Raw genomic sequence first — 25256 nt, 5'->3', positions numbered from 1 at the left:
ATTTGGCAGCAAACAGATCTGGCCTGTGATGTTGTCCCCCATCCATTCTCATGATAGCAACACAATTTGCATTAATCACATTCCTAGCTCACTCACTTATATTAAAAGGCTTCTACCATAATTAATCCGTTTTATTTCAAATCATTTTGGCAGGATTTCTGGCAATAAACACCCGCCGGAGACAGACACTTGAAAAATAACGTACACGTTTCTTCAATCTACCTAGCGCTCGCTCTCCTGACGGGGGAGTTATTGATAGCCCCGCCAGGGCATCTGATGCAAATGTCTGCTTATTAAGACCAATATGACAAATGTTAAGTGGATTATTTTGCATAAAAAATAGACAGTTTGCGGAGTTGTACAATTAACCTGTGTTTAGAAAATACCTTGATTTATGTCTGCACTGATATTTGTGTTGCATACATTATGGAAATTTAATTTATAATCCATTTTGCTGATGCGGTCATGGTGCTTAACGCAATCATTTATATACACTTCAATATTGAATGTGCTAACCTGTGTGTTTTTTTTTTTTTTTTTTATAGCAAAATAAGGATGGGGAGGGATGGATGGAGGGGTATTTTCTTCTTTTAGATTACATGAGTCATAAAGGTCGTTTGTAGTTTGTAGCCCAGGTTGCTTTGATATATACGTTCAATTACAATGGACTTTTTGTTGGTGGTATAGCAAACAGTGACCTTGCCATTGATGTATCTTGAATGGCTATACTTCACACCTCCCTTTTGCTTTTTTTTTTTTCTACACTCCCAGGACTTTAAAACACACACACCTTGAATAAATCATGACATTCTATTTAACTTGGGCCTTTCTCTCTGTATTCTCATGTAGTTATAGCACTGGAAGCGTGGCTAGAAAGAAGAAACTGTGAACTATTAGAGGTGTATTGTGAGAGCTTTTATATGTGTGCACCATAACACAGTCTTGGTGGCTTCCCATCGCTCCTTTTACTAGAGCTTCTCAAAGCCAAATGGCTTTATATGAGCAGTGAATTGTTAGCTTTACTTTGTGCTCTGCATTAAAGAGAACGCGGATCAGAGCCTCTGTTGGGGTTTATGATGTTTTTTTTCATTCATTGGTATTTCTTGTTTGATTTTGTTAAAATGTCTGTACATCACCTGCTTAGTTCATCACTGCAGCTACTGAAACCACTGAATGCTAAAATATGCGATCAGCTTCAAATCAACAGACATAAAAGATGTCAAGCTCTGACTTCAAGATTGGCAGATTTTGACATGGTACACTGTGTGAGGACTGACATGACTGCTCAACCGACAGTCCAGACTGTGGGCAGTGCTCAGTGTACCTGTGAAACCAGGGAGAGCTCTACATATGTAATTGATTACTCTACCTGTGTTTCATCAGATATATGGAACTTGTACAGCTACAAACAGTTTGTGGGCCTTCGTCAGAGCATGCCCTAAACACATACCAGTCATCTTCTTTAGGAATCTGTTCAAATATATATTTCATTTTCATTGCTAAATCTAATTTAAATGGCATTTCATAAATAATACAGCCTTCCTCTAAATGAGTTGGACCTCTGTGTAATTATACAGCAGTTTTATGACTCCCACTACCCTCTTATACATCCATAGTGACAGTACCATGTGTTTCAATTTCCTATAATGGAGAAATCCAGCCAAAACATTATCATGTTACAGGTAGTCCCCGGGTTACAAACACGATTGTTTTGTAGGTTTGTTCTTAAATTGAATTTGTATGTAAGTTGCAACATGTACATTTTTTAAGTGTAACTCCAGCCCAAAAAATTATTTTTATAGTAGCATAGGGAAAGGTTAACACCCCTGTAACATTTGTTTTGCTGTCTCTGTCCCTGTCCCTGTTCAGAAGATTTCACCTCACTTTCTGTCCCTGTGACAATTGGATTTTGAAAATTTTGGGTTGTTGTGGAAACAAGGATTGGTGATAAAGGTTCAGTGGAGAAACCTTGTCCCCATGATAACTCTTACAGGAGTGAATTTCCCTTCCTAGTGGTAGATTTCCTCTCACTTGTCTCCCTCCGTTTGTAAGTATGAGTTGTATATAAGTTGGATATATGTAACTCGGGGACTTCCTGTAATCCATTTGTTAGAAGATAATTTATGCCTTCACAAAGATTAGATTTAAAGTGTTACTAAACCCAGAACCGTTCATTCACTATATCTGGTCTCCCACAGTAGACAGATCATGGAAAGGCAATTATTTTAGTAAATATAAACTGCTAAATACCTTTTCTCATCAGCAGTATATAGCAGTTTTGTAACTTCTGTCAGTGTCCAGCGGAGCACCGATTAAAGCTTGTAGGAGGAGTTTTCATTCTCTGACTGTCCTATGAGGCTGCATGACCCCTGACCTTCTGTCTGGACAGTGCAGATTTCAGATACTATTTGACCACTTGCTGCCCGCCGGCCATCAAATGACGTCTGGGTGGTGCGGCTCTCATTTTGGGTGGACGTCATAAGACGGCTTCCCAGAACGACCGCTCTCGTGCGCCCGCAGCGTGGCGTTCGTGGCCGCGCCATGTTGCTAGGACAGGGCACGACCCCGATCTCTGTAAAGAGCTGCGGCTCTTTAAAGATGTGACCGGCTGTGTCCAATCACAGCCAGTCACATGTAAACACGTAGATGCCAGTAATCGGCGCTCCTGGCCTCACACTGGCAGTGTGAGGAGAGGGGAGCCGATTAGTGGCATCTCCTCGTAGAGGACATCTAGGTATGTAATCCGTGCCCTGATTACAATTAAGTGCCTACCACTACCACTGCAATCAGGGCCCACAAGTGCCAGCAATCAGTGGCCATTAGTGATGCCAGTCAGTGCGCAATTTTTTGCAGTGCGATTTGAGCCCATTCATTTTTTTATTTTTAATGGGCTCAAATTGTACTGCAAAAGTACCAGTAGTAATTGGTATCGTCGAATACTTTGGAACAAGTATCGGTACACAGCAATAAAAAAAAAAAACATATCGGTGCAACTCAAAACTCTGATACATAGCCAGTGCAGAAAGCAGAGCACTGCTTTCACAGAGAGACTAAACAGATCCACTCACTACAAGTGGTCTGCAGATAATTATAGGAGGGGGCGGAAACAAGACCAGTCACCCTGCACAAGAAGAGAGTGCAGCAGTGAATGTTCTCTATTACAGGAATTTCCTGCACAAAGGTAAATTTTCAAACTGGATTAATGCACAGATCTGGAACAAATACAGAAAGCATACCAAGATTCCAGAGTGAATGTATTTACTACCTGTATTTATGTAGAGCCAACATTTTGGTTTGGTAGTTTTCATGTTGTACATTTAGTCCCTGCCCTCAAGGAGGGTTCCTGTCCAAGGTTCCTATTTCACATACGTATACATAATAGCCCTAATTTAGAAAGACAGTGCCAATTAACCTACCAGAATGTTTTTTTTTGGAGTCTAGGAAGAAACCAGAGTACCTGGAGAAAACCCACACAAGCACACATAGAACGTGCAAACTCCATTTAGGTTGTGTTCTGGTTAGGATTCAAACTAATGGGCCTAGTGCTTCAAGGCATAAGTATTAAAGATTACAGCTGGCTATAGATAGATTGAAATTCGGTTTAACAGGAAAAGGATCCATTTTGATCCATTTCTATGACCATTCCCACTAGAGAAAAGTCGATCTAACAATCGGCTTCTCTTGAATAGGAATGTTGGTAAATGCTTTTCTGATTTTCTGCTGATCAGTGTATTCTGACAGTGGGGACGATTCCCCCAACCACTTTTTTTTTTTGATCAGCCATCTTTTATCATGGTGTCACAATGTATCTGATAAAAATGCTTTAGCAGAAATTCTCAAGCTATAAATGATTAGATGCAGTTTTACTGTAATACATTTTGCCATGACATTTGCTAAAGTTACAGATTTTTGTCACTTGGCCAAAAGATTGGTGGAAAGATGATTTAGTTAGCATGTTATTCTTCTTGAACTATATGAAAAAAATTTCCATCATTGACTCAAACCTGTGTGCACATGCTGTATGACTGTCATAGGGAGCCTCTGGTTACATAAGTATTATAACATGAAAGTAGACTTTGTTCTCATGCAGTAGTGTAGTCTAGTCTCTAGACTGGTTGAAATTTATGAATTTCCTGTTTCCTGGTGAGCTGTCAGAGTGTAAACATATTGGGGTCATTTGTAGTGTGAAGACCTTGGCAGCCCAGCAGGGGTCACATAACTGAACAAGTACTTAACAAATTTAGAAGTCATTAAAGCCTTAATTGTCTTACAGTTTAACTCACCTTATATAGAATTTGTAAAAGAACATTCGAGAGACGTGTGAAAATGCTCTCCCTACAGCCAACAAGATAATCTCTTGAGATACAATGTGTACACAAGAATACTGATACAGTCTAGCTAATGGCAGCCATAAAGAGAAAGGTTTGAGAACTGGTCCAGCTGGCTGGGGCAGAACTAGGTGAAGATTCCTATGTCAGGGGAGCTCCAGATATCTGCAGCCGGTCATTCTCAAAGAGAAACAGCAGTTGGATTATTTGAACATTTTTGCCAGATAGGCTGGCTGACCCTAAAATTCTGGCCAGGTTCTGAATCAGGCTTCTGTGCAGCCATCCTTGTGATTCAAACACCCTGCAATGGTATGTGGCTAGGTAATTGCACACTGGGCTTAAAAATTGCTGCTTCTACAGAAGTTTTGCATTTTTGCCTGTAGAAACAGCTCAATGTTATCCTAAGTGTTCATGAACATTAGGACATTTAGAGGCATATTTTAAGCTATTCATTTAGAGGCAGAAGGGAAAAAAAACCCTGGTTTGTGTTTTTCAGAAGAGTTTTCTGGCAGAAAAAAAAACACTAAATGCTCCTAAATGCCTGTACAAAAATGCTGTATTTGAGCGTTTCTTTCTGCTAAAAGAACTGGTGTTTTTTAAGCCCAGTGTGCATGGACCCTCACCCCGATGTCTAATGTGTAGGGGATTATGTAAGCTCTTCTGAGCAGGGCCCTCTTAATCCTCTTGTATTTTATTGTATTGTAACTGTATTGTCTCCTTTTATATTGTAAAGCGCTGCCTAAACTGTTGGCGCTATATAAATCCTATATAATATAATAATAATTATTGTTCATATAAAAACATATTTCAGATAATTATACTAGTAGTATTCTAAAAGACATAGAAGTCTATTTATATAAAACAGTTATGCCCCGTACACACGGTCGGACTTTGTTCGGACATTCCGACAACAAAATCCTAGGATTTTTCCCGACGGATGTTGGCTCAAACTTGTTTTGCATACACACGGTCACACAAAGTTGTCGGAAAATCCGATCGTTCTAAACGCGGTGATGTAAAACACGTACGTCGGGACTATAAACGGGGCAGTGGCCAATAGCGTTCATCTCTTTATTTATTCTGAGCATGCGTGGCACTTTGTCTGTCGGATTTGTGTACACACGATCGGGATTTCCGACAACGGATTTTGTTGTCGGAAAATTTTATCTCCTGCTCTCCAACTTTGTGTGTCGGAAAATCCGATGGAAAATGTCCGATGGAGCCCACACACGGTCGGAATTTCCGACAACACGCTCCGATCGGACATTTTCCATCGGAAAATCCGACCGTGTGTACGGGGCATTAGAGTATAACACAGACCCTACTCATGATAACTAAACAGGGTTTGTCTTTCTTTTTTTGGGGAAAAAAAAGGGCCAATCAGTCACTATAAGCAATTTCTCCACTCCAAGATTAACTGTTTATGCAGATTTTATAAACCTGCTTTATAGTGTTTTTTTTTTTTTTTGTTTTTTTTTTTTTTTATGAATTCATAACCAGACTAGGGGGGAATATTTGCCTGGAGTTCTGCTTTACGTGATCATATACTGGTCTTTTCTAAAGAAAGGTGTGCCATTATGGCGATTCTAAATGCAGGAACACACTTTAAATCCATTGCAGATTACCAGTCCTAATTGCATAGGCTGTTTAGTTTCTTTTTTTTATGGTGCTTTTCCCTTTTGGCCTCGTTCACACCTGAGCAATTTTCTGCTTCAGCCTAGGTTTACATTTGTGCGAACACAGACAGTGCATGTGATTTGCACATGCACTGCGAGGCCGATCGCATGCAATGTCTGTACAATGCGAGTTCAGCCATACATGACCTTTTTCCATTTAGAATCGCCATAATGGCACACCTTTTCCCCGTGCACTGAAATCGGATCGCATGGTTGTTCTCACCTATGTGATCCTATTCCTGTACGAGTTCACAGTTCACCCTGTGATCTGTGAACCGATCTGGGGGTGTCATTAACAATATATTGACACCCGCAGCGGTTCGCAGAGGGCAGTGTGAACTGCCTGCGGGAGAAATGCGATGCGGGAACTGGCGCTGTAATTGCGCCGGTTCCCACATCGTACAAGTGTGAACCTCTAATGCACTCAACAAACAAAATCCCATTCAATCCTCGTTCACATCTGAGCGTTTTGTCGCCAGAAGCAAATCGCCTGTCGCTCCAAAAAAGTATATGAGCTTCTTTTAGGCAGATTGGCCCCATAGACTTCAATGGGAATGCCTGAAAAACACGTTTTCTGGCAATACAGCAGCTCTCCCCACCCCTAATATCCTCCCCCTAGTGCTTTCTATTGGCTAAAATAAAAATGCCTGAAGCTTGAATACATATGTAAAATGCTTGTAATGCTCTTTCAAAACTCTCAAATAAAAATGCTTGAAGATTGCTCTCTATAGTGGAGCAGCATTATCAGCCTAGTACAGGAATTGTGTTGAGATTACAAAACACCTCCTGATTCTCTTCATCTCCATTACATAACATTTGGTAGGTGTTCTGTAGTTTAGAGGTGAACTGCCCTTTTGTTTCTCTGATAAATACCTCCAATATACGTGATTTATACCACTTACATTCAACATTAAATTGATGGACCCGCTTTCACCTTTTCACTCCCTCTTCCCCTCTCCCCCTTTCCTTTTTTACTCCTTTATCTCTCTTCCCTGTCATCTCCCTTCCTGCCCCTAAATAGATAAAAAAACAAAAAATCCTGAGGTGCACAAATCCAGTTCAGATCCATTGCAAATTACTTCCACATGCCTCTAAAACCACCTGCACTTAAAGCGGTAGTAAACTGCTGTTTTTTTTATTTTATTTTTTGCATCCTGCAAGGCCATGTCATAATGAGCTAGTATGCATCAAATACTAGCCCATTATGTAAAACTTACCTTAGAATGAAGCCCTCCAGCAGTGTGTTGTCACCGCAGAAAAGCGCTTTCATCTTCACCCGGTCTTCCTTCTGGGTTGGCGGAATCCAGCTTTGAAGATTGGCCAGAGCCGCGATCGTGTCACTCCCACGCATGCACATGGCAGACGCCTTTTATGGCACAGGATTCTGAAGGAATGACCCAGGTGACCGTCCCTTCAGAGCGCATGCGCCAGTGACGTCACCAGCTGCATCTACAGTAAAATATCTCCTAAACGGTGCACATTTAGGAGATATTTACAGTACCTATTGGCAAAAATTATGTATGGGAGTTTACTCTTTAAGTGCTCCAGGTTATGCCTAACAGACACCATCGGGGATTTGGTGGCTCTTTTCTCTCCAAATGGCCAGTTTTCCTTGTACTGCCCTGGAGGGATACCAATACAAGCTTGTGCACTCCATTGCCATCAGCTGGATGCCTTCTGAAACTGATTTATGAAAACTTGGATTGATTACTTTGTAAGTTGTATGAAGTCAATGTCACACTGTTATCTGTTGCACATCCTTACAAAGAAAAAATAAAAAGAGATGAACTTCCCAGGGCTGATGTTGCTGCTTGAAATAACACTGCAGAGAGTACATAACTCAGAGAAGCAGCTGGTTTTCTGCACTTATCAAATATAACAAAATGCACTCAATGGTATATTTTTAAATCACAACTAAAACTTCTATTCTTACAGCCAAGGAAGCTGCCATCTTGGCCTCTGTTAGATCTGTAGTTGCCATGGTGCTGCCCATGTGATCTGTGACGTGACACATCAGTTGAGAATACAAGCAATTGTGACAGTTATCATTCATGACCTGCCTTGACTGTAAGGGCTAGTTTACACTTGCTTCAAAACATGGCTTCAGACACGCTTTGTTAAAGCTCTCTGAACGCCAGTCAAAGATCCTGCCACTAAATAAAATGGCTAGCTTACAGACCTGTTTACACCTTGCTTTTGCTTGAGGCTTCGATGGGGCTTTGGTGAGGCTGTGTGGGGCTTCGATGAGGCTTCAGTGGGGCTTCAAGCGAGCTTTGCCATAGACTTCTATGGGGGCTTTGGAGACGGGGTATAATTTTTGAAGCAAAGCAAAAGCAAGGTGTAAACAGGGCTGTAAGCTAACCATTTTATTTAATGACAGGAGCTTTGACTAGCGTTCAGAAAGCTTTAACAAAGCCTGTCCAAAGCCTTGTTTTGAAGCAATTATAAACTAGCCAATAATGTGTGTTGAAGCCGAAGCAAGTGTAAATGAGCCATAACCGTTTTGGGAAACTATTAAATCAGCTAGTTTAGTTCCGCTTTAGGAGATCAAATGGAACAAATAAGAGAAGTTCCTTGTTAGGGGTTATGCTAACGTTTAGCTGTGTTTTCTCCATAGGCCCTATACGAGAACATGTTGGTAGAGCTGCCTTTTGCCAGTTTCTTCCTGTCCAAGTTACTGGGGACAAGTGCTGATGTAGACATTCATCATCTGGCCTCTTTGGATCCTGAGATGTACAAGAACCTTCTTTTCCTGAAGAGCTATGAGGGCGATGTAGAAGAACTTGGGTTAAACTTTACTGTGGTCAATAATGACCTGGGAGAAGCACAGGTAAGTTCCCAGCACAGCCAGCTAATCATTAATTCCATTGTCACATTCATATTATTTGGGATCTAGATAAGAGAACATGTAATGGAGTTGTTTGAGTTGTTATTATTTGTGTTCTAACATATTTGCTTGGAATGAGGAAAATGTGTAATTATCTAAACCAGCTAGACAATCATTGCCCTGATGGATTGTTTTATTACCCGTCAAAGTGTTATGTGGTTATGTGGCACTTTCATGCACCCAGCTGCTGCCTGAGCCTTATCTTGTGTTTTTTTTTTTTTGGTTCCTTCAAGTCTTTGATTTTTATGAATCTTTCTTGGATGAGCATTGTATATATCAAGATTTTTCTGCCTGGGTGACCTAAACCTTCCAATAATTACAGTGAAGAGATACCGTAAAGATTAGACATTATCTTAAAATTGCTTCTGGCATTAAGCAGCCCTTTTTGTATTCAATTTGTATTTAGCTAGGTAATAATAAAGCAATAATCCCGGATGCCGAGGGCATTAACGGACAGTTAAAACTTTTACTGAGGGAACGAGCTGAATTCTAATGTGCAAGTCGTTAATCCAGAATTGTTCTGCAGCCAAAATAGATTATGGCTGTTTTGTATTATGCCTTGCACACATCTTATATCAAGCACTTGAAGAGGATAGTAAAAAAAAAAAAATTATTCCAATTGGAGCTGTAAATGATACTTCAGTTTTTGGTGAGTACCAGTGGATAGTATCCTCCACTAATATTGGATCGCTTAGAGACTCAAGTTAGGGAATACTGGTGAGCTTAATCACATTCTGGCTGCTTACTACTACTAGAGCAGAGGTGCCAAACTGCAGTCTGCGGGCCACATGGGGTCCTGCAGTTTTAGATGTGCAACTCTCAGGCCCAGCTGTCAGTAGTGGGAGCACTAATTTGAAAAGGTGACATAATGGCAGTGATCTAAAGCAGTCTCATGTGGTCCCCAGTTTCTAACAGTCTCCTTCAGCATTCCTTCAGAATTTAAGCACAACTGTAGCATGTCCCCAATATCAAACCATCTCCAGGGGTATGGTAGTCATCTCTGACAATCTTCTCCAGCGCTACATGGTTAGAAAATGGCATCTCATTCCCCGATAAATGATTCATTAGAAATTCCAGCTGCAAGAGAGTCCCATCTTCATTATGGCCTTGTGTGAGATTGGAACCTCAACCCACAACTAACCTCAGAATTGTGGAGCTACAGATTTTTTTCAGGGTGGAGCTGGAGCTTTGAGATGGTGTATGTTCTCAACCATCTATGGACCAGCTATGCGAAAGAAGTTCCCCCAGACAAATGTCTGTGAAGATGTCACATACAGAACACTTGGCTTGTCCAAGCATACACGTTTAATGTAGAAATAGGGATTAGACAGATGCTGCCGCAACACTTATAATGAAACAATGACAATTGGGCTTAATTTTCTAGTTGACCAGGATATTATTATTAATTATAATACAGGATTTATATAGCGCAGACAGTTTACGCAGTGCTTTACAACTTGAGGGAAGACAGTACAAATACAATACACTTTAATACAGGAGGAATCAGAGGGTCCTGCTCATTAGAGCTTACAATCTAAGAGGAATAGTCAAGAGATACAAGAGGTAATAACTGTGGGGGATGTGCTTATGGAGAATATAAATGTACAGTTATTAGGTGAGGGCCAGATAGGCTTCTCTAAAGAGATGTGTTTTCAGGGATCATCTGAAAGTAGACAAAGTAGGAGATAGTCGGACAGAGTGGGGAAGAGCATTCCAGAGGATGGGAGAAGCTCAGGAGAAGTCCTGGAGGTGAGCATGGGATGAGGTGACAAGGAAGCTAGAGAGCAGGAGGTCTTGGGCGGAGCGAAGAGGACTATTTGGTTGGTATTTTGAGACCAGGTTAGAGATGTAATAGGGGCCAGGTTGTGGATGGCTTTGTAAGTTACTGTTAGTATCTTGAATGTAATTTGTTGGCTGAGTGGAAGCAAATGGAGGGATTGGCAGAGAGGGGTTGCAGACGCAGAGCGGTTTGTAAGATAGATGAACCTGGCAGCAGCATTCATGATGGACTGAAGGGGGGATAGCCTATTTAGAGGTAAGCCAATGAGGAGGGAGTTGCAGTAGTCGAGGCAAGAGATGACCAGGGAGTGGATTAGAAGCTTTGTGGTGACATTGGTTAGGGAGGGGCATATTTTGGAGATGTTGCGGAGGTTGAGGCGGCAAGCTTTGGACAGCGATTGGATGTGGTGCTGAAAGGATAGTTCAGAGTTGAAAGTTGAGTCGTTGATTTTGACAGAGAAATCAGGGGAAGTGGCACGTGGGGGAGCAAATATCATGAGCTCGGTTTTGGACAGGTTGAGTTTGAGGAAGTGATGTGACATCCAGGCTGATATATCTGTTAGTAAGTTGGCAATATGTGAGGAGACAGATGGGAGTGAGTTGGGGATTGAAGAGGTAGTTTTGGGTGTCGTCCGTGTAGAGATGATATTGAAAGCCATGGAAAGCAATCAACTGACCCAGAGAGGAGGTGTAGATTGAGAAAAGGAGAGGTCCAAGAACAGAATCTTGGGGGGGCCCCCAACAGAGAAAGGAAGAGGAGAGGAGGAAGAAGTGATACTGAAGGAGCAGTGGGATAGATAGGATGAGAACCAGCAAAAGAGTACAGTCACAGAGACCAAAGGCGTGAAGTTTTTTTTTTGAGGAGGGGATTGTCCACTATGTATCAAAGGCAGCAGAGAGGTCCAGGAGAAGTAGTACAGAATAGTGTCTGTTTTAGCCGTTAGGTCATTGGTGAGTTTTTAAGGTGAGCAGTTTCTGTGGAGTGTTGAGGGCGAAACTCGGACTGAAGGGGAAGTTTGTTTAAAGTCAGATGGTTGCTCAGTCGGTTGTAGACCAGTCTTTCAAGGAGTTTGGATTAGGAGAGTAAGGAGATGGGGTGTATGTTGTTAAGATTGGTGGGGTCAAGTGAGGGCTTTTTAAGGATAGGGGTGACTAGGGCATGTTTTTAGAACGTTGGGGAAGATGCCAGAAGAGAGGGATACATTGAAAATGTGAGTTAGAGAGTGTAGAACAGTGTCAGAGGGTGAGCGTAGCATTTGCGAGGAAGCAGGATCCAGAGGGTGGGTCGTTAGGTGGGCTTTAGAAAAAAGTTTAGCCACCTCGTTAATACTAGCAGGGTTGAATGAGGGAAGCAATGATTGTACCTGTGGACATGGGGTGTTGAGTGGGGAGGTTTCTGTGCACTAGAGATCTGCTCACGAATTGTATCAATCTTGTTTTTGAAGTGACTGGGGATCTCCTGGGCAGTGAGTGAGTTAGAGGGTGGAGGCAGTGGAGGACAGAGTAGAGTGTTAAAGGTAGAGAAAAGTTGACGGGGACTGGATGGTAATGTGTTAATGAGCGTGATAAAATAGGTCAGTTTGGCAGTGGGAAGGCAGGAATAGTATTTTAGGACGGCAGATTTATATTGGTTGAAGTCTTCCGCCACAGACGCTTAAGAACACAGCTATATTTTCTGAGACTTCTGGTGTGTTCTGATTGACAAGGTTGTAGTGGTGGGGAGCCCGATTCTGTGTGTAGTGAGGGGGGGCGAGCTTGTCTAGGGAGGATGACAGTGAGCTGTTGTGGACGAAAGTAGCTAGGTCATAGAGGTGGTCAATACCAGAGTAGAGAAGAGAAGGGTAGAGGTGGCAAAGGTTTCTATGGGTAACTGTTAGGCAGTTGGAGGGAGAGGAAGTGGAAGACCTGGAGAGAGTGAAACTAATAAAGTGATCAGAGAGTAGGAGAGGATAGAAGTTCCTTGAGAGAGGTCAGCTGAGGGGCAACCATAGATGTTAGATCGGCACCCTGTCCAGCCAAAAATGTTTAGATTTGGAGACAAGTGTTTTTGAACAGTTCCAACGTATTCAGCAAGTGAACTAGTTCTTCTTTACTATGCAGACACCTGCAGTGACTGCTAAAGGGTGCCATCTAGTGTTGGACTGCAAAGCCTGCAGCAGTCTACATTTGTGTATACACTCAGAAGATGAGATCAAGTAATACAGGTCACTTTGTTATAAAAGCAAATATGACCATATAGTAAAGCTTTATACAAACCTAGAAAGCATTTTATGTTGGCGGGTAATTTTCTGTTACATAAGTGAGCATCTAATCACGTTCTAAAGGAATTTATTTTCTGATGTAGCAAAAAAGATTAAGTTTCAAGTACTAGAGATACTTCCTCCTAGCCACCAATTCGATTCAAACCTGCCTTTAAAGTTTACATGAGATTGGGGGCCTGTGGAGATTTTCTAGTCTAGCTCATAGTGCTGACCCTGTGATAAATCACTTTCTGATCAGGTGGTGGAACTGAAGCTAGGAGGGAAAGATATCCCTGTAACAAGTGCCAATAGAATTGCCTACATCCATCTTGTAGCGGACTACCGTCTAAATAAGCAAATCCGTCAGCACTGCCTGGCTTTCCGGCAAGGCCTGGCCAATGTGGTGAATCTGGAATGGCTCAGGATGTTCGATCAGCAAGAAATCCAGGTATGTAATTTTTATGTGAGGTCTTCATATATCAATAAAGATTAATATAGCTTATTAAACACATAAACACCTAAATGACATAAGAACAAGAGATTTAAGTGCAGATGCATAGACAAATAAAAAAACACTTTGGTCCAATTATCTTATAGATTTAACATTTTCTTACCTGCTGTGGAAATCAGATTGATGCTTACTATACATGGATCAATTTTTATTTTAGAAACATTTAAAATCATTAGTTGTATTTTGGGGTATTTTATTCAGAAGGTGCCACATACTTCTGATGCTTGTTTGGTTTGAATGGTTTCCAGAAAAATATAATTTAACTGAAAAAGTTTTATTAATTATACTGGACACACCAGAGACCACAATATGTCGCTTCTCTGATTGCTTACTTTGATTCAATTGAATCTCAAAAATCAGAGCAGTCGAAAAATGTCCACACTCCTTTTTTGTAGATCCAATCAGAATGTTTACATTAATTATTGAACAATTACACTGAATGTATGGGCACCTCATATTGGAGGATATATGCACTGTTAAGCAACCAGTAGAATTTGAAAGGTGGGTGGATCAGAGGAATATAGAAAAAATGTAAAAAAAAAAAAAATATGTAACAGGAACACACAGCAAATATATGCATAAAATCAACTTCTTCTGTATGAATAAATTTAACCAGATAATATTTCACTAATACACACATACACGGCTCTGAATATATTCTATGACATCACTGTGGGCTGGGTGTTTTACCAGTGATATTTCTTTTTATTTCTCTCCTACATTTAGGTGTTAATTTCAGGAGCACAGGTACCAATCTGTCTCGATGACTTAAAGGCCTTCACAAACTATTCAGGTATGTATCTCATTTCTAGTGTTAAGTTTGAACAAGAATTGATAAAACAAAACTAACCCTAATTCTTTGTATGCACTAATAAATATACTAGTAAGCAGAGCACATCAGTCATATCACACACCTAGTAGTATGTATATAATATTCACAAAGAAAAATCGTATGTAACAGTGTCCTTCCTCCTTAAAGGCTAATTTCACCCTATGAAAAAAAAAAATGCATATAGTTTTGTGGAGAAGAAAATGTTAATTTACATTAAATTCTTCATTTCAGTGTGGAACAGAGAAGACATTAACCATATGACTTATAAATACAGGCATACAGGAGATATAAGCCAGCTCAACATACCAGTAGGAAATACAGTAAATAGACAATCTGTAAATAGCACTAGTCAGGCAATAAACCTTCAGTGTTAAATGAAAGTAGAACTATAGGCAAAACTTTTTTGTTTTTCATTTTGTATAGACTAAGGCAAGGTTATAATCCCGGTCAGATTTTTTTTTTCACCATCTGTGTCCCATTGAGGAGATTTCTCTTCACTTCGTATCCCATAACCAAACAGGAAGTGAGAGGAAATCCCTACAAATTAAGGGAATTCCTTGGGGACCCCTAGGTCACCAGAATTAGTGTCCTCATTGGAAGATTTTCTTTTACTTACTTTAACTTTCAATGAAAATGGTAAACAAGACAAATGGAGAGGGTGAATCTCCTTAACCGGAACAAAGACAGCAATAAAAATGTACAAGCGTTCTAATCCCTCCCCACTTTATCGAAAGCTAAAAAAAAAGTTTTGCCTTCAGTTATACTTTAAGGCATTATAAGGCCCTGCTGTTGGAAGACATGCATTTATATTTTTTTCACAAGAGCCTCCAGAGAATTGCACCTTCAATCAGTGGATCATGGGTGCAGTGCAGACACTGCCTCAAGTGTTCTTGCCCAAATCTCTGTATGGGCTTTCTGTTTGAAATCTGAAGTGTCAATGAACTATGAGGGCACTCATCAGTACCCTTGCAGTCTATTGAGAACTATAAGCCATACGTCGCAGTGGCAGAAGTAACTTTTTCATTCACTTATTCACAGAGCCCTGCACAGCTGTGCCAATTTTTAAATGTGACAGCGGCTGCAGGAGAGACGAAACCCTGCCCACTGTTACAGGGAAGGGGGATGTAACATGTTTAAAAGGCAAACCAATCCTTTAAGAAAGCCCTTAAGGCCAATTCACACTCTGCTGCAGTAACATGCACATTACTCCTTGGCACTTAGCATGTACAATGGCGGTGCCAGCTATTCTGAAAGGCACCTCATCGTACGTTCCCTGTGCACTTGTGTTGTGATGTGTTATTGTGTATGGTGGTGTGCTACTGAAAGTGCTGATTTGTGGTCAGTTGAAGTGCCTTATAGCAGCCCTTTCAAATGAATGGGCTGCCTTAATGCAAGGCATGTTTATGAGTGATGCAACACTCATTAACATGCATTTAATGTACTTCAGCGTAACAGGCTGATGTGAGAGGGCTTTTACTGTCTGAGATAAGTAGCATCAGACTAAAGCAAGATACCTGAAATCAATGTTTTTGTTTTTTTAATTTTCTATGGAGTTCCAAAGGGTTAGAACAACAGACAGCTTTTTATTGTTGTCATCTGCATGTCGCCCTGGGGGATTCACCCTCTTTATTTTTCCTGGTAACCATTGTCAATGACACAGAAAATAATCGAGAATCCAAAATCTGACAGTTTATACCAGAACAGGATGTGAGGGAAAGCTTTCAATGGTGACATACACTATATTGTCAAAAGTATAGTGACGCCTGCCTTTACACGCACATGAACTATAATGGCACCCCGACCTTAGTTTGTAGGGTCCAATGAGTTAGCCCACCCTTTGCAGCAATAACAGCTTTAACTCTTCTGGCAGAATGGTCAAACATTCCCATAGATACATTACTAAACCTTATGGACAGCCTTCACAGAAGAGTTGAAGCTGTTAGGCTACTTTCACACTGAAGGTGTTTTTTAGACATTTTAGCTCTAAAAATAGTGCCTGTAAAGCGCCTAAAAACCGCCTCCCATGCCACCCCAGTGTAAAAGCCTGAGTGCTTTCACACTGCGGTGGTGCGCTTGCGGGACATTACAAAAAGCTTAAACTTCTTGTTGCGTCTCCAGGAAAGGAAGTCAACAAAATCAGAGGGAGTTTTACCAATTCCCTACGCTATCCAAAAGAAAAGTTTCAGCTTAGATACAGAATAACTTAACCCCTTCCCGCTGACAGTCCTCATATATGCGGCTTCACTGCACTGTGCTTTCTTCCGTGGGGCCGCATATATGAGCATCTGTTTGTTTTTCTGGGAGCGCATCGCATAGCACGCTCCCAGCACAGAGACCGGAGTCTCCCCGGGAGTTCCAGGTCCTGTACTAACAAACGTGACCCATAACTCCCAGTTCCTGGTCACCTGATCGCTGTGATGGCCCCTGATTGGCTATCACAGTGATCAATCACTGTGAAAACTGCCTCTGTTCTCTCTGAATGGAGGGGAGAGATTAATTGTATTGCTCTTTCTCTTCTTGCAGGGAGAAAAATAAACAAAACTGTGTAAAAAATATAATTAAAAAAAATCAAGAATAAATACCTAGATCAGTGGTTCTCAACCAGGGGGTTGACCCCCCAACCCCCCCGCGCCCCCCCCCGGGGGTCGAATGTCGATTTGCCAGGGGTCACCGAATCCTGGGCTATTCCTGAGTCCCGCGCCGCTCTCCCAGCCTTTTCGTGGCCGCCCAGCAGGGCTGTCCCTGGAGCCTCTGTGGCCACCCAGCTGGGCAGTTCCTGGAGCCCGCGGCCGCCCTCTTGGCCTCTTCGCAGCTGCCCTTTCAGTTTACAGCATGACTGGGGGGCAGAGACTAGAGGTCTGACTGGTGAGGAATGTGAAGTGTGGGGGGGCTGGAGGAGACCCTATCTCCTGATTTAGGCATAGGTGTCACTGCTGCGAGTTATCACAAAGTCGGAGACCCAGTGAGTAAACACTACCTTTGATTATAGTTGCCATTAAAAGTCCCCACTACAGTTCTCAGATCAGCAGATGACCTTGATCAAGAGCACCTAAGTTGGCTGATCAGAACTCCCCCCAGCACTGCCATGGATCCCAACCCCTACCAGCACTGCCACTCATTCAACTCCCCACCAGCACTGCCACTCATCCCATTCCCCCCACCCCCCACCAAGGAGTAAGAGAAGGAATAAAAATAGAGAATACATGGAAGGTAGAGGAAAAGAGGGGGAGGAACAAAGAAAAGAGAGAGAAAGAATAAGAGAATGAACAAGAACGATGGCTAGAGAGCGAGGGAAAGGGAAAAAAAAAACAAGAAATTGGGATAGAAAGAGAAAAAGGGAAAGAATGGAGAACAAATAGAAAGAGTGGTACATCCTAAAATGTACCATAAGGGGTTTTAATACTGTAATAATGAGTGGAAGGTACTCAGGAAGTGCTAAATGTCCGTGGGTTAGGGGCGCAGATTACTTGTCTTGCCTTGGGTGCTGACAACCCACACTACGAAAATAATTTTACTGTTAGGGGTCCCCACAACTTGGGAAATTTTATCAAGGGGTCACGACACTAGTAAGGTTGAGAATTACTGACCTAGATCAAGGTTTGATCCAGGTTAGTGTTTGGGTCAAGTAAGGGTCAAAAGTTCAGGTCATGATCAGTATATTTTGGGCAGGATTTGTATTTCTTTTATTTAAAAGCCTTTTTAAATTAATATCAGTGTCAGTGTGTTTTTAGGTAGGATAAAGAAAAAAAGAAAAAAAAAAAAGCAAAATGCGCACTATTGTTTCTGGGCTGTACTATGGGTACAACGAATAACATACACATATGTGGTATCGCTGCGATCGTTGGGAGCAGGAGAATTTATTTTGTGTTGTTCTTTGGTGGTAGGTTATGGTAGTAGCAAGAAATCTACAGCTAAATTTTTAAAAAAAAGTTTTTGGGTTTTTTTTTTTTTTTGTTTTTTTACTATTTTGGGACAGTTTTCCTTTGATAATAAAAAAAATCAGGCAATATCCATTACCATTTACCACAAATGAAGGCCCGATTTGTCTGTAAAAAAACGAGATATAATCCCCCTGAATGCACTAAGCAGTTGTGATGATATGTACTGTTTTACTAACACATGTCAAAGTTGCAAAATTGTGCCTGGGCATTAACATGTGTTTTACCCTTAGGCGCAAAGGGGTTAAAGAAAGCCTATCGGGGTAGAAATAGGGGGGCTGCTACTAATGACTTGTTTTAAACATGCAGGGTCTAAGGCTATCATCCTGATACTACTTTGGCCTGCTATGAGTAAGCACTTACGTTAGTGCGAAACGTCAGCTCTTTCCTGTCTGCTGTGATTTTTTTGAATTTGATGTGCACCCTTTAAATAAATAAACAAGGCTAATCTATGAGTGCGGCTATCCAGAATTCATTCATGTTCATCATTAAAGAAAGCCTATCGGGGTAGAAATATGGGGGCTGCTACTAATGACTTGTTTTAAACATGCAGGGTCTAAGGCTATCATCCTGATACTACTTTGGCCTGAAACAAACATGCAGATCAAGTGTTCAGGCACCTGATACATAAATACTAAGGATGAGCTCAGGTGTGATCGCAAGTCCACGTGCCCGCACCCTCCAGGAAGCTGACACTCCGCAGCGCTAATCACAGGCAGTGAGACATTTCCCGATCCACGGCTGCACAGATCGGGAAATGTCTCACTACCTGTGATTAGCGCTGCAGAGTGTCAGCTTTCTGGCGGGCACGTGGACTTGCGAACACACCTGAGCTCATCCTTAATAAATACCTTCAATTGCCCATGGTTAGAAATGTTCTCTGCGGACGTGGTGAAGAACCTTTCTTACATCCCTGATCTCCATTACCAAATAGGTCAGTTTACATCACCTAGTATCCCTATCTCGATTTAAAAAGGACTTTTATGTAATTAACAGGATGCTTAAGCTTTCATAAAGGGCATGTTGAAGTTATTACAACATTATTTGTATCACAGACATGCATAAATCTATTACAGCAGCAAAAAGTGGTTACATAAGGAAATTATAAATTGACAACAGCCTCCTGTTGGTGTCATTCTAAATAATAATTGCACTGTCATAAGGGCCAGGCCAAATATAGAAAATACAGTAAAGTTTATGTTCATATAGGATCCAAAAAAACTGCTTGCGCATTAAAGGGGTAATGCAAATTGTACCCAGATAATGATATATTTGTTAGTCAACCTCTTTGTATTGCCGAGTGTATCTTTTCTGACTTTTCAGTGGCAGATATTTGTCTCTATCTGAGCAACATAAGAAAACCCTTTATACATTTCTCATTTCTTTGTAAAAATGTTCTTTATAATCTTATGTTCTTTATAATCTGCATATTCTTGTATAATGTGCTTTATTCTAGGAGGATACTCAGCTGATCACCCTGTAATTAAAATTTTCTGGAGAGTTGTTGAAAACTTTACAGATGAGGAAAAGCGAAAACTACTGAAATTTGTGACGAGTTGCTCTCGGCCCCCATTATTAGGTTTTAAAGTAAGTGCTACTTCAGCTGAATAACATTAGGTCAGTTCCTGCTTGTGAATTCAGATGTGAAAATATCGACCAGATTGAGCAGTGATGATGTAAATGTTTCCCAACCCTGTCCTGGCCTGGTCTTTTTTGTGAAAAATTAAATGGTTAGGATAGCAATTTAGCAGCTTATTGCTATTACCTTATAGCGGGTGTGGTGTCTAAACATTGCTCTCTCTGTCTCCTTCTAAACATGCGCTCTCAGCCAGTCTGAACATGCATATTTGTGCTTAGAAAGCAGTTATATCATTGCTCCATGTTCCAACCATCAGATGCAGGTAGCTTTAAAGACTGCTGGCAATAAGCGAAACTCTGAGCTTATATGGGACTTGATATCACCTTCCCTATCAAACAATTTGAATTTAATACTCAGCAACTTATTTTGAAAGGGCCAGTCACGGCTGCCCTTTTCCATGTGATCAGCTGTGTCCAATCACAGCTGATCACATGTAAACAAACTTGTCAGTTATCGACATTCCTTTCCTTACACACTGTCACTGTGTGAAGAAATAAATGCAGATAACTGGCAAGGCTGACACAGCACATTTACACTGATAATCAAGGCACTGATCATCAATGCCCTGATTATAAGTGCCTCCTCATCAGTGCAGCCTCGTCAGTGCCTCCTCATCAGTGCAGCTTCATCAGTGCCCTCCTCATCAGTGCAGCCTCACCAGTGCCCATCAGTGCCTCCTCATTAGTGCAGCTTATTAGTGCAGCCTCACCAGTGCCCAACAGCAGTGAAGAAGAAAAAACGACTTATTTGCAAAATTTTATAAAAGAAAAACTTTAAAAAAAAAAAAATTCTTTTTTTTTTTTTTTATTTGTTCAGCAAAAAATAAAAAAAACCAGTGGTGATTAAATACCAACAAAAGAAAGCTCCATCAGTCTAAAAAAAAAGATGTTAAAATGATTTGTGCTCTACGACTGCGCAATTGTTATTCAAAATGCGACAGCACTGAAAGCTGAAAATTGGCCTGGGCAGGAAGGGGGTAAATGTGCCCGGTATTAAATTGCCTGGCTGATCAGATATCTGACAGTCGGATGTAAATGGACAGAGGTGGTCCATTTACATCTGACTGCCCATAGAGGAAAGCGTGCTGTGTCTGTGTCCGCTGTGCAGAAGCGGAGCAGACACGGACCTGTCGTCCATCTGAGCAGGCGGATTCGTTGGCGGAGTCTGCCAGTGTGAAAGAGCCCTTACGTGGAAAATATTTGGTTGTGGGCGAATGGCTACTTTTGGCTGGATTAGGGAAAATCAAGTGTAAACCCAGTAAAACCCAGTAAAATAAAATCTAAGAAAATTCTGAATGGTATATTTCAGGAAAATGATTTACCTTAAACATTTGCTTTAAATCATGCACAGGTGTGTGTACTTACACAAAATAATCTTTTTGTTGTAAAAGGCACAAGGGCACCAGGGTTTCTACTAGTTCATGACCTTTTACATTAAAAGGCAATTTGAGGCATAGTTGTATTACCACCAGAGAACTTGGCATTCACCCCAGATAAACAAATATAAATAGACCAAAACAAATACACCTAAGATCTAGAGGAAGTATTGAGAATGAACATGAAAGCGCTCACTAGCGGACAATTAGTGAATCATTAGACTGTTATTTCAATAAGGGGTGAGGAGGAGGTGGACCTCTATATACACTGGATGAATAGTGACGTGAGAATATTTGTTTTGTCCTGATACATAATGGAGCTTGTATTTGTCAAAATAGTTTGAAATGAGTTCTGACTGATGTCAAAAAGTTATCAATGAATAACCTCACACCCCTATCAATGAAAGCCAGGCCAAACCAAGGTCACAATATGGAACAGCCATGCAAAGGTTTACAATTTATCTTTAGTATGAATACATGCTGCAGTTTACACAAGGAACATTTTAATGTGAATTGTTGGCATGTAAAATAGTCATTATTTTCCAATATGCATTGTACCTGTTCACAAATATTCCACCAAGGAGTGGCCTTTTTTCATTGTAGACATCTGTCACTGGACCGCAGTAATTATAGTGACAGATATATTTCTATAATGCTTTCCCAAAGAAAACATTTTACATCTTTTTTGTTACATTTACGCAAAATTACATACTTTAGTTTAGGTGATGTGTTACGACGGTAAGTAGTACTTCCCTTCGCTGTACCAGCTCGTAGATCCATTGCTGAGCGGTTTCTCATTCAAATTCCTGCTGTCACTGTTGGCGCTGCTGCTGCTGTCTACCAGGAATAGATGTTGGCCCACTGTATTTCAGAGGAGGATGCCCCTTACCCCATAACAGGCAGCAGAGGTTTGTGCGGCATGAGAAGTAAATCCCTGTAGATCATTTCCCATTTTCTTGCAAGGCTCTAAAGACTACATTTGTAAAGAACAGATATATATTTTATTATACGTCCTGTCAGTGGCGGCTGACAAACGGATGGGAAGTCGGCAAACGCCAAAGGCACCCCAAACCCCCTACCCCGCCCCCGTCACTGGAGAAGAACGATGGATGGTAGGGAGGCGATTGCCACAGCCCCCCCCCCCTGTATGTAAGTGAACCCCCGCTACCCCCCCGTGGGAGACTGACCTTAACTTAAGAGGCAGGGGTAAGGAAGAGCCGGGTCATTGCCTCTCCTCCCTATCTGAACAGGAAGTGTGTCCTGAGACCCGATTGGCCAGGGAGTCCTAAGACTCCCTGGCCAATCGGGTCTCAGGACCTGCTTCCTGATTGGCCGGGAGGAGAATGTTAATTCGCTAACTGGGTGGGCTCAGAGTGCGCCAACCTTTTTTTTAAGCCAATTAGAGGCTCAGGCTCTAATCACATGCTACAAACATCCAACCCCCCCAGTTGAAATCTATGCATCCGGCGCCCTGCATGTAGATTAGAATCCAATCGCATGAATTAGGGGGACGGGGCCCCGTATGGACGGGCCGCCACTGCTTACTGTATTTATTAAATTAGTCATTTTGTTTTGGGATTTTAAATAAAGGTGAATGTGTAGCAAACATCTTCCCTACTAAAATAGCCCATCATATATAATGCAATAAATAAATGTTATCCCTATAATACCACTGTCCTAGATCTAAAGAGGAAAGGATCGCCAGGACTCCCGACCAGCCCGGGTGAATAAACAATCAGTCTCAGTGGTCTGTTACATTGCTTCTGGCACCACTCAAAGTAGAGGTGAACGCATATACCTGTGTCCCAGAACATGGGGGGGGCAGGCTTGTCCTAATACCAATCTGGGGGGTTAGTAAATGTAAAGAGGGAAGAATTGCTGCTACCGAATGAAACGATAAAGAGCGGCCTCGGTCTACATGTCTCCACCAAACCCCACACCCTGATGCTTTTTGCCCCGCTCACCGAGGCTTAACTATAGGGCCATATGATTAAGCCCCAGTGGGTGAAATGCATTATTGTTTGTGGTTTGGTAGAGATATGTAGGCTAAGGTCACTCTTTATCATTTTATTAACCTGGGCTGGTTGGGAGTAGCGGCGATCCTTTCCTCTTTCTATTTACTAACCACCTGGATTGGTATTAGGACAAGCCTGCCCCCCCCCCCCATGTTCTAGAGCACAGGTATAATCTTTCACCTCTACTTTGCAATATAACAGACCACTGAGACTTCTCGTTTATTCAACCGGGCTGATCGGGAGTAGCGGCGATCCTTTCCTCTTTACATCTAGGACAGTGGTGTTATAGGGATAACATTTATTTATTGTATTATATATGATGGGCTATTTTAGTAGAGAAGATGTTTGACACACATTCACCCTTATTTAAGATCCCAAAACAAAACTGCTATAGTGCTAGTGCCAAAAGCAATACAACAGACCACTGTCACAGATACTGAAGCTCTCTGACCAGTGCTCTGTAGTATAGTTGGCACATTACCCCTTTGCATTACTGCCTTTTATATCTAATGACTGTAGTTAAAGTAAACAAAATACCATTCCAGCCCCAGGACATTTAGAACTGTACCCCTATGCATTTGCCCATTGACACAACACATGTTGTGCATTGGGAAGCCACATAACAATATATTAATATTTTTGGGTATTCCATTCATTGCACAGGTGATGTGGAACCATCAAGTATTTGTTTCTGTTCTGAATATCTCCATGGTCTGTCAGCAGACTTAAACCTGTCCATTGCAGTCTAGCAGCTGCAAAGGGGCAGAACATGGGCTGAAAACGCAGCTATTAACACACATCTTTGGGCTTATTTGGGTAAGATCTAGTTAAAGAGGAGCTTGAGTTGTTTCTAAGTTTAGTAAAAGTTAGCAGCTTCAAAAAGTGTAGCTGCTGACTTTTACTAAGCACACACTCACCTGTCCCAGGATCCAGCGATGTGGTCACCCAAACCGTCGCTTCTCTCCTTCTCGTCTTCCCCCGGTGGGGGGATTTCAACTGCGGCGTGCACAAGTCGCTATGCTCGTGCTAAATGATGCTGCAGTCTTCTGGGACCTGTGACTTGTCCCAGAAGACTGCAGGGAGGAGGAGAGGAGAACTAAGGGAGGATCACCTAAGAAGTGAGAGCGGGTACCTGTTAAAACTAGGTACCCGTTCCCCGCCCAAAAAAATGACATGCCAAATGTGGCAGGGGAGGGGGGAAGAGTGCTTAAAGCAGAACTTCCCCTTTTTGGGTGGAGCTCCTTATTAAAGTTTATGTTGCCCTAAAGAAAAGATTCTATGTGTATGTGGAAAAAAAAAAATCATAGTGTCTATGATTTTCATATTCGTTTTTCATCTAAAGTATCTGGTTTAACCTGCGAGCCACCTTTCTTCCTTATTCTAAACTGACCATGTAAAGCACAGAAGCTTGTTAGCATTGTCAGTTTGCATCTTTTGACTAGCCATTCAGAGGTGCAGACACACCTCTGACACACCCCCCAACCAATCACAACCTGCCTCTGGTCCACAGCCTCTCTCATTCACAGCCTACCTCTTGAACCTGCCCCCTGCTGAAGCGCAGCCTGCATCTTGACTCAGGCTAAACAGATTATGGAATGCAGGCAAACTTTGTGTCTGCACAGTGTCCTGTAACCTCACTTCCCACTATCGGAAAACAGATGCATCGTCTTAGGACAGGACTTTGTAGAAAAACCTTGTAAAAGAAAACATAACTTTTGACACTAAGCTAAAGTAGTTATGGTATCTGTATAATTATAACTATATTAGAAAGTGTCTATAGCATAGTATGTTCACAACAGCATTAATGGGCAACTGTACTTAAAATGGATTTCTCTTACGTACATTGACAGACATAGTTCTTCTGATTCTTGACCACAGGGTTGCAGGTACTCCCCAGGTGGTTGGCCCTGTGGGGTCCCTTCCACCCCTACAGGCCTATGTTATTTTTTACAGTTTAAGTGGTGGATCCAGGCTATGCGATTGGAATTTTTTCTGTTATTTTCCATTATTTTCCCAGCCAACACACCCAAGTTGAA

General features: G+C 41.6%; 1 protein-coding gene across 1 annotated transcript in view; it reads left to right on the top strand.

The window, feature by feature from the left end:
• Positions 1 to 25256, top strand: part of UBE3C (ubiquitin protein ligase E3C) — a 190566-nt gene that overhangs the window by 155649 nt on the left and 9661 nt on the right. Inside the window, exons 20-23 of the mRNA XM_073629937.1 lie at positions 8622 to 8834; positions 13170 to 13358; positions 14148 to 14214; positions 19648 to 19778. Of these exons, the coding sequence (XP_073486038.1) occupies positions 8622 to 8834; positions 13170 to 13358; positions 14148 to 14214; positions 19648 to 19778 (600 nt within the window). The remainder of the gene's footprint in view (positions 1 to 8621; positions 8835 to 13169; positions 13359 to 14147; positions 14215 to 19647; positions 19779 to 25256) is intronic.

The sequence above is a fragment of the Aquarana catesbeiana genome, linkage group LG05 (genome assembly GCF_042186555.1).
Source record: "Aquarana catesbeiana isolate 2022-GZ linkage group LG05, ASM4218655v1, whole genome shotgun sequence".
In the NCBI taxonomy this organism is placed as follows: Eukaryota; Metazoa; Chordata; class Amphibia; order Anura; family Ranidae; genus Aquarana; species Aquarana catesbeiana.
This window is presented reverse-complemented; position numbering and strand designations above follow the sequence as displayed.